The 10,729-nt window shown below is 40.2% G+C and overlaps 1 gene segment (V, D, J or C); it reads left to right on the top strand.

Moving 5' to 3' along the window:
- Positions 1-3,315: 3,315 nt before the first annotated feature.
- On the top strand, positions 3,316-3,847 carry LOC108318618. The segment is given in 2 exon segments: positions 3,316-3,399; positions 3,525-3,847. Coding segments are annotated over 2 exon segments (378 nt in total).
- The last annotated feature ends 6,882 nt before the right edge of the window (positions 3,848-10,729 follow it).

Here is a 10,729-nt window from a genome sequence, read left to right as displayed (position 1 = left end):
GCCTCATCAGAGAGAGTCCTCATGAGAAAGAAAATGTTAACATTTTTCTACCTTAGAAGAATTCTGGCGCTACCTCCCCTTACAATGTTGACTCTTGTCAAAATTGACAACAAGTGACAGCAAGGTGGAAATACTTTGGAGAACAGAGGTCAACCATGCACTCAGAAAGACAGAAGCCATCTCTTCCTCTTGCATTAGTTTTCTATTGCTGATATAACAAATTACCATAACCACACTGGATTGAAACAACACAAATGTATTATCCTATAGTTCTAAAGGTCAGAAGTCTCACTGAGCTAAAATCGAGGAGTCAGTAGGTCTCCATTCCTTCTGGAGGTTTCAAGGGAAGAGAATCTGATTTTCTGATTTTCATCTTCAAGATGCCCCGACCTTGTCTGTTCTATAGCCTCATTGCCCATTACCCAAGCATCCCTCTTCGTAGCCCCAGCTTCTCTCTTGCTGTGACCCTCCTACCTCCCTAGTATAGGATCTTCTGATTATGTTCTCTCACCCAGATAATCCAGGACCCTCTCCTGTCCTCACACACCTTAATCTAATCACATTTGCTAAGTTTCTTTTGACACACAAGGTAACATTCACAGATTCCAGATATGAAGACATGAATATCTTTGGGGTGAGGTAATATTTATTGTGTTAAAAACACTTATGATTTCCCACAACTGTTCTCTCTTAAAGTAGAGTAAAAGAATCACACGACTGATAAGGTAAGAGAGCTGGAAACAATCTGAGACTTGGAGACCCTCTGACTTAGGGCTTTTAGGGTGAGGAGTGTTTATTCCACTGCCTCCAATGTGGAATTTGTGGTATGTAGCTTTGTGGAATTTTGTTTTGTTTTGTTTCTTGAGACAGGATCTCACTCTGTGGACCAGGCTAAAGTGCATTGGTGCAATTACATCTCACTGAAGCCTCCAGCTCCTGAGCTCAAGCATTCTTCTCACCTCAGCTTCCAGAGTAATAGAAATACAGCAGCATGCCACGGAGTCTGGGTAATTTTTTGTATTTTTTTTGTAGAGATGGAGTTTTGCTGCCACGTTGACAAGGCTGGTCTCAAACTTCTGGGCTCAAGCAACCTGCCCACCTAATCTTTCCAAAGTGCTGAATTATAGTCATGAGCCACCACACCTGCTATGTGTAGCTATTTTAAAGGCTCCTTTTGTTTTGTGAGTCAAAAGAAATCAACTGCTTAAATCAAATCTAAGATAGATTGGTAAAGGGAAATGAAGTGCTTACTGGATTTTCTTGTGCACCAAGAAAGTAAAAGGGATAAGAATTCAGAGTAGAGACACCTTTTTCCAAGAGTAGGGATTTCTTCCCTATCTTGAATTGGGTTCACCAGAATGAAGGAATTAGCTGCAGGCAGCCTATTTACACTGGGAAGGAGTAGAAAAGTATAGTAGGAAATAGAAGATGGATGGTAAAAGTCACCCCAAAAAGCAACCTAACTTTTAAGATGACTGAAGCTCCATCCCATGTGAAAACATGGGGATGATGCCTCTAGGCTATTCCATCTGAGGAGAGAGAGCTGGGGTATGTATACTTCTACTCCTGTTATCATCTTTTGAGGGCTGTGTCTCTTAGCCTGTTTTGTCTTGGTATAACAGAATGCCTGAAAATGTAATTAATGAAGAACAGACAATTATTCTCTTACATTGGAGGATGAGAAGTCTAAGATCAATACACGTCCCATTAGGATTTGGTTTATCTACTTTCAAGATGGCATTATGAACCCTGAGTCCTCTAGAAGAAAGGAAATCCATGATCAGAAGAGCAGAAAGAGAGAGAGCCCACATCCACAAGTGGGAGAGAGCAGAGACTCACTCGTAGAAGCCTGCATGGAAATGATAGAACATCTTGAGTATTTTCAAAGGACATTCTAAGCACTTACTTATCATTAATAAGTAAGTAAATAACATGATAAGCAAGGAAGTAATAGTAGCCTAAAACAATAGCCAAATAAGCTAGAATCACAGGATGGTTGGGTCCCCTATAGAAACTGAAGGTGACATTTTGATATATGTCTCTGAGTTGTTTTTTAGAAAACAAGACCCCTTCCAAATGAACCTGCCACCACATAAAAAGGGAAAATGGGGACTGAGCTCTGACCGTGGTTCTTTGTTCTAAATTTCTTACTGAGGGGCCTGGTGAAAGTCATATCTTTAAACCTGAGCTAATGTTCTTTTCTGCTGAACCCAAATTTTTAAACAAAGCTTTTCTTCCTTAAGCAACTGCAAATTAGAAATCTTGTAATCTACCCTTGATTTGTAACCCCCTGCTTCAAGATATCCTGCCCTTGTAGGCCAAAACCAATATGTGACCTCCATGTATTAATTTTCCATTTTACCTGTAATTTTTACTTTCCTGAAATTTACCCCTGCCTTAAAAAACTCTTACCTGCAAGCCATCAGTGAGGCCAGGATTTGAGCCTCAAATTCTCTTTGCCTGATGCCCTGCAAAAAGAGAGAAAAAAAAAGTCTTCCTTTCTCCTGCTGCAAACTCAGTGTGAATATCTGATCTTACTGAGCTGAGTGAGTGGACTCCAGTTTGGTTCCATAACACAAGCCCTGTTAATAGTGGATTTATCGATTCATAAGGGCAGAGCTCTCATGACTTAAACATTTCTCAGAGGACCTACCTCCCAATTCTGTTGCATTGAGGGTGAAGTTAACAACAGATGGATTTTGAGGTACACAGTAAACTTATAGCACTGTCCAAAGAGAGGGTCATTTGAGTCCCTGTAGTCTGCTATGAATACAGGCAGAGCCACCTTCTCCAGCTTCAGAAAGAGCAGTGAGGGGCATAGATGGCCATTGGAGTCAGCAACAGTATAAGAAAAGGGAAGGACATGGGGTGTAGACAGGGATTGCAATTTTGATACATTTCCTTTTCAATTTCCTTCCCAAAAATAGAATAATTCTATGCTAACAGAAATGTTGTAAGTACAGCACAATGTACTTTCTTACATTTTAGCTTATATTGTATTTTTTAAAAAATAATCTCTGTACACCAACAAAATACATTACTTCATCTAGTCATCAGGAATATTTCAAATTCTGACATTAATTCAAAAACATCCTTTGTAACAAAACAGCTCCCAGGAAGAAACACATTATTTACACACAAATCTGTGCTGCTCTGGTCTGACCTAGAATCCTGAGGACACTGCCTATGTGCAGAGTTACTGAGATGAGCCAGCCCTGCAGCTGTGCCCAGCCTGCCCCATCCCCTGCTGATTTGCATGTCCCAGAACACAGCCCCTTGCTCTGCAGACTTATTAGTAGGCTGGCTACACCCTGTGCAGGAGTCAGTCCCAGTCAGGACACAGCATGGACATGAGGGCTCCCACTCAGCTCCTGGGGCTCCTGCTGCTCTGGCTCCCAGGTAAGGAAGGAAAACACTGGGAATTTACTCAGCCAGTGTGCTCAGTACTGGGCTGGATGTTTAGGGAGGGCCTCTTATAACGTGATTGATTGTATGAATGTTTGTTTTTATGATTCCAATCTCAGGTGCCAAATGTGACATCCAGATGACCCAGACTCCATCTTACCTGTCTGCATCTGTAGGAGACAAAGTCACCATCACTTGCCGGGCAAGTCAGGGTATTAGCAGCTGGTTAGCCTGGTATCAGCAGAAACCAGGGAAAGCCCCTAAGCTCCTGATCTACAGGGCATCAAATTTGGAAACAGGGGTCCCATCAAGGTTCAGTGGAAGTGGATCTGGGAGAGATTTTACTCTCACCATCAGCAGCCTGCAGCCTGAAGATATCGCAACATATTACTGTCAACAGTATGATAATCTCCCTCCCACAGTGTTACAAGTCATAACATAAATCACCCAGGGGAGCAGATGTGTGAGGCTGAGCTGTCCCAGATGATCCTTCTGGTGCCTCCATCTGCTGAGTGTTTCTCAAATTGCAGTCACAATTTGAGAAGGTCACTGGAGAGTTTTTGTAAAGGGGCCATGAAGGCCCACTTCATCTTTTCTGTCTTTCCTTGTCCTCATCCCCAGTAGCATAGACATGGCAATGCCTCTCTTGGTTTCATTGAGAAGAGATGATTACACCTGAGGAATCTCAGTTTTGGCATCGGTCAGAATTCATACAGCAAAAGTGAGCCACTCTCGGTATTCCAAGTAGGATTTAAAAAAAAAAAAAAAAAAAAAAAACGGAATGAAAGTCTATACTATAGCCTTTAAAAGGTTTGGGTATATAGTAGTCAAAGATGCAAATACTAGAAAAGAGGAATTCTCTTCCAGAATCTAGAATGCATATGATAGAGAAGGTACAGTTGTGAATCATGTGGTCCTCAGACCTTTCTGAGAACCCCATGGTGGGGGTGCAGATGCTCTCAGACACCTGGAGGACTTCACCTGGTGCTTCTGCAGTCCTCACCTCTGTCAATATGCCTGTTGCACGTGTTGATGGAGAGTATTGAATCTTCCTTTTCTGACTTTCTCATCTCAGGGAGGGCCCTTCACTGGGCAACTCTTCCAAAAACCAGAGAAGGAAAAGGGTTTCTGGCAAATGTGCTTCCAGAATGATAGTGATGATGAGGAAGTGACAGCTGACATACCAGTGTGGTCACATATCTCAACTCTTAAGATTTTGTCAGTTAAGTAATGGCCTCTGTATATACTTGGATGCACTTCCAAAGGCTATCTTTAGTTTGAAATCATAGCACGAAAATAATATTCAGTCATGGTAAATAGAACTATGTAGCTATATTAACCAAAACAGCATAGTACTGGTACAAAAAGAGACATAGACAAATAGAACAGAATGAAGAACTCAGAAATAAGGCTGCACACCTACAATCATCTGATCTTCAACAAACCTGACAAAAGCCATGGGGAAGGTTCCCCCTGTTTAATAAATGGTGCTGGGAGAATTGGCTAGCCATATGCAGAAAATTCACGTTGGATCCCTTCCTTACACCTTATATAAAGATGAACTCAAGATGGATTAAAGATTTAAGTATAAAACCCAAATCTATTTTTAAAAACCCTAGAAAAAATCTAGGTAATACCATTTAGGACATAGACACAGGCAGAGATTTCATGATCTTGCAGCTGTGTAGATTTTTGCAAATTTCTACATTCTTGCAGCTGGGCAAATTTTTCTTTTGTTGCCAAAAGCAATTGCAACAAAAACAAAAATTGACAAATGCAATCTAACTAAACTAAAGAGCCTCTGCATAGCAAAAGAAACTATCATCAGAGTGAACCGATAACCTACAGAATGGGAGAAAATTTTTGCAATTTATTCATCTGACAAAGATCTTATATCCAGAATCTATAAGGAACTTAAACAAATTTACAAGAAAAAAAAAACATTTAAAAGTTGCAGACACTTCTTACAAGAAGACATATGTGCAACCAATAATTATATGAAAGAAAGCTCAACAACGCTAATCATTGGAGAAATGCAAATCAAAACCAGAATGAGATACCATCTCACACCAGTCAGAATGGCGTTTATTAAAAAGTCAAAAAACAAGAATTTTGGCATGGTTACTCATACCTATAATCCCAGAACTTTGGGAGGCCAAGGTAAGTGGATCACTTGAGGTCAAGAGTTCAAGACTAGCCTGGCCAATATGGTGAAATCCCATCTGTACTAAAAATACAAAAATTAGCTGGGTGTATGGTGGGCGACTGAAATCCCAGCTCTTTGAAGGACTGAGGCACAAGAATCACTTGAACCTGGAAGACAGTGTGGTACCTATAAGTGGGAGCCGAACAATGAGAACACATGGACGCATGGGAGGGAACAACACACTCCTCCGACAGACACACTTCTCCCTCAACACAATACACCACAGTCCCCAATGTGTTGTTTGCTTCCATGTGTCCATGTATTCTCATTGTTCGGCTCCCATTTATAAGTGAGAACGTCAGCATTTGGTTTTCTGTTCCTGCGTTAGTTTGCTGAAGATAATGGCTTCCAGCTCCATCCATATCCCTGCAAAGGACATGATTTCATTTCTTTTTATGGCTGCATTGTATTCCATGATGTATATGTACCACATTTTCTTTATCTATTTTATCATTAATGGGCATTTGAGTTGATTTCATGTCTTTACTATCGTGAATCATGCTGCAATAAACATATGTATGCATGCATCTTTGTAATAGAATAGTTTATATTCCTTTGGTATGTACCCAGTAATGGGATTGTTGGGTCAAATGGTATTTATGGTTCTAAATCTTTGAGGAAGTGCCACACTGTCTTCCAGAATGGTTGAACTAATTTATATTCCCAATAACAGTGTAGAAGTTTTCCTATTTCTCCACAACCTCGCCAGCATCTGTTGTTTTTTGACTTCTTTTTTTTTTTTATTCTCTGAGAAGGAGTCTCATTCTGGTTCTGTCATCCAGGCTGGAGTGCAGTGGTGCAATCTCAGCTCACTGCAACCTCCGCTTTCCAGGTTCAAGCTCATCCTGCTTCGGCTGTGACATCTGCACTAGTGGGAGGAGGGTGTCCCACATTCAGCGCCTATGTGGAGATATCCTCCTTTCTCCACTATAGCTTCAACACCTCTGCTGGGTTTCCCTCTCAACTCCACAACATAAGAGCCCTTTACATACTGTGTGGGTTTCACACCCTGTGCAATAATTTGGTCTTCCCTTCATTTTGGTTCATGGTTTTCTTTCTGAACCTGCTTTGGTCAAATTCCCTAAACCCAATCATTAAGAACTGCTTTTTCTTATAAACTGGAAGAGATTGGTAATATAGAGATGCACAGTTTATGGAACAGAGTAGATTCAAGAGTAGATGTGAGCACTGGGTCTGTATAACATCTCAGCCTCTGAAGGAAATTAGCTTAAGAATGATGAAAGACACACATATTAATCCAAGAAACTCAGAAAACTTCTAGAGTGGGAATGCATGATGACACACAGAGCTAGAAAGTAGCTGAGACTTTTCAGAAGTGGAGGAAGGAAATTTCTGACGTTGGCCTAGATGAAAGAAGTAAGAAAGAAAATGTAGAAATAGAAGAAGACAATCACATGCCTGAGATAAGAGGTTAGCCATGTCACATCCAGTGGCTGGACCCTTCCTTGCAAAACATTACACTATTTTCACGTATTACATGTTAACATTTTCTTTTTCTTATTTTTCAACAAATAACTGTGTCCTTCTATATATCCATCTATGTATCCATCCATCTTTCTTATACCCCACTGCATGGGTGGCTGATAGTGCCAATGATTTACAACATCAAGGGCTCTAGAGGATCAGAGCAAAGAAGAAGTCTCTCTGGCCTCAATAATATTCATCAGCACCAAATGCAGAAGACATCTAAAATTTATTGCAGTTTCTGGAGATGTGCTTCTCTAACAAGCCAGGTCTTAGATGGGAAGCTAACAAGAAAAGTAGGTCATGAATAGAGCAGAAGAGCACTCTACTTGCAAGACAATAGACAGATTCTGACCTGTGGCCCCCCAGAAAAAAACATATTCTCTGCAGACATGCATATGCAGGCCTGATTAATCTTAGGACCCCTGGGAGACACTAGGCCTGTGCAATATTATGGAGATAAAGTCATTCTTGCAGCTGTGCAAATTGTCATATTCAACAAGGCACAACAAATTTTCATATTTTGAAAAGGAATTTCGTAATATGAAAAGCAAATTTTCATATTCAACAACGCAAAAGCTGGTCACACCCTTTGCAAGCATCAGTCCCAGTCAAGACACAGCATGGACATGGGGGTCACTGCTCAGCTCCTAGGGCTCCTACTGCACTGGTTCCCAAATAAGTAAGGAAATCACTAGGAATTTACTCTGTCAGTGTGGTCAGTACTACCTGGCTATTCAGGAAAGCCCGCTCACAACATGGTTAATAGTGTTAATAGTTTTATATTTTCAATCTCAGAGCCAAATGTGACATCCAGATGACCCAGTCTCCATTCTCTGTCTGCTTCTCTAGGTGAGAGAGTCACCCTCACATGCCAGGCGAGTCGGGTAGGGCATTAGTCATGTTTTAGCCTGATATCAAGAGAAGCCAGGAAAAGCTTCTGAGCTCCTGATCTATGATGTATCCAATTTGCAAACCAGGGTCCTATTGCAGTTCAGTGGCAGTGTATCCAGGACAGATTTTATTCTCATGATCAGCAGCCTGAAGTTGCTGCAATTTATTATTGGTGAACAGTATAAAATTACCCTCTCTCAGTGTTACAAACCCAATGAACTCCCCAAGGAAGCAGATGTGAGGCTGGGATGTCCCAGCTGCTTCTCCTGGTGCCTCCATCTGCTGAGAGTGTTTCTCAGATGCAGCCACACTCTGAAGTTCCCTGAGCAGTTTCATAGAAGGGGTAAGGGAGGTATTCCTGCACCCTGAGTTTCTTTAATCCTCCTTAGCCCCAGCAGCAGACATGGCAGTGCCTCTCCTAATTTCATAAAAGATAGAGTCATTGCATCTGAGGACTTTGGATTACAACACTGGTCCAGGTTCATACAACAAAAGGTAAAGTATTGTAGGTAATCAAAATAGAAACAATCATCCTGTGATTCTAGATTATTTGGCTATTGTTTTAGGCTATTATTACTTCCTCGCTTATCATATTACTTACTTACTTCTTAAGGCTAGGTAGCTGCTTGGAATGTCCTTTGAAGAGACTCAAGATTTTCTATTATTTCCATGCTTGGGGTGTGGGAGTTGCAGGCTCCTAAGAGTGAGTCTCTGCTCTCTCCCACTTGTGGATGTGGGCCTTCTCTCTCTTTTCTGCTCTTCTGATTATAGACTTCCTTCCTTCTGGAGGACTTAGGGTTCCTAGTGCCATCCTGAAAGTAGATAAACCAAATCCTAATCTGACAGTGCCTTAATCTTAGACTTCCCAACCTCCAGAAATGTGAGAGGATAATTGTCTGTTCTTTATTAATTACAGTTTCAGGCATTCTGTTATACCAAGACAAAACAGACTAAGAGACGCAGCCCTCAACAGATGATAACAGGAGTAGGAATCTGCATACCCCAGCTCTGTCTCCTCAGATGGAATAGCCTACAGGTATTGTCCCCATGTTTCCACATGGGATGGAGCTTCAGTCATCTTAAGAGTTAGGTGGCTTTTTGGGATGACTTTTTCTTAATATGGAAATCCATGTCTAAACCACAACTTTTCAATGACCAGAGCATATAACAGTTGGAAAACCAGAAAGGCAAAAGGAGTGCTGGGAAATCTACTTCAAGAAGCAATGGTGGCTAGGTGTGGTGGCTTGAGATCAGGAGTTTGAAACCAGACTGGCCAACATGGCGAAACCACATCTCTACTGAAAATACAAAAGTCAGCCAGGCATGGTGGCAAGCGCCTATAATCCCAGCTACTCAGAAGGCTGAGGCAGGAGATTTGCTTGACGCCAAGAGGTGGAGGTTGCAGTGATCTGAGATTGTATCATTGCACTCCAACCTGGGTGACAAGAGCAAAACTCCATCAAAGAAAAAAGAAAAAGAAAGAGAGAGAGAGACAGAGAGAGACAAAGAGAGAGAGAGAGAAAAGAAGAAAGAAAGAGAAAGAAAGAAAGAAGAAAGAAAGAGAGAGAGAGAGAAAGAAAGAAGAAAGAAAGAAAGAGAAAGAAAGAAAGAAAGAAAGAAAGAAAGAAAGAAAGAAAGAAAGAAAGAAAAAGAAAGAAAGAAAGAAAGAAAGAAAGAAAGAAAGAAAGAAAAGAAAGAAAGAAAGAAAGAACAAAGAAAGGAACTATGTAATTATAATAATGGAGAGAGTTAATGGCAGATAGCCCAGTATGGTCACTAGTTCCCCATCTCTCAAAATTAGCACAGTTAGAGAATGGCTGCAGGATAGGTTGGGATGTGCTTCTAAGTATCATCAGCAAGTTGGGATCACAGGAAGAAAGGTTCATTAGGTCACAGAGTCAACAGAAAAATGAAGAGCTTTTTCTCATTTTATTTCATTTTATTGCATAATATATATAACATCTGAGAAATAAAGTAAACAAATGCAAGTAAGCAACTACAATTAAAAAAATGAAAACAATGCAAAATTGCAGCACCTTAGATGAACTGAATGAAAGCCTACATTTTAGGAAGCTAAAAAGTGACCCATGCAAAGTTTAAGAGCTATGCTTTAAGGAATATTTACTTTAGATAAACAGATTTTTCCCCATATGAGGACATTTATGGAAATTTCTGTTTAAAGCCACATGTTGAAAAAGTACACCCATCTTTACTTCCTAATTCAGGAAGAGTTAAATTTGAAAATATTTGAGAGATTGTAAAGGATAAGAAACAATTATTTATCAATGTCACTATCAAATATTTGCCTGTGTATGTTGGTTTGGGGATTTTGTTCAGTCCTATAATTTAACATGGTAATGTTATGTACTGAGTCATTACTGCCTTTCAGGCTTGAGCCCAAATAAAACACAATTCATACACTGGAGATAAGCTCAGTGCAGCTCACATAAGTTGCAGTAGAAACACTCAGCTGAGCTCTGCCTGGATCAGCCAAAATCATTAACATGAAAATCCATGAACATGAAAATCCATGCTTAACATATAACTTACTGAGTTGAGTGATTAGTTATCAACCATTATTATGCAAATACCATTAAATATTTTCACATCTGCCCATACAGATACATGTATTTTATTTAAATGTATGGGCTTAGTCTAAATTTTAGCAGTGCATTCATAAAGATTTTTAAAAGGAGATTAAAACAGTAAAATTTGAGTAAAAATAGGAACATCATAAAT

This window comes from Cebus imitator, unplaced genomic scaffold (assembly GCF_001604975.1).
Source record: "Cebus imitator isolate Cc_AM_T3 unplaced genomic scaffold, Cebus_imitator-1.0 Scaffold222, whole genome shotgun sequence".
Taxonomy (NCBI): Eukaryota; Metazoa; Chordata; class Mammalia; order Primates; family Cebidae; genus Cebus; species Cebus imitator.
This window is presented reverse-complemented; position numbering and strand designations above follow the sequence as displayed.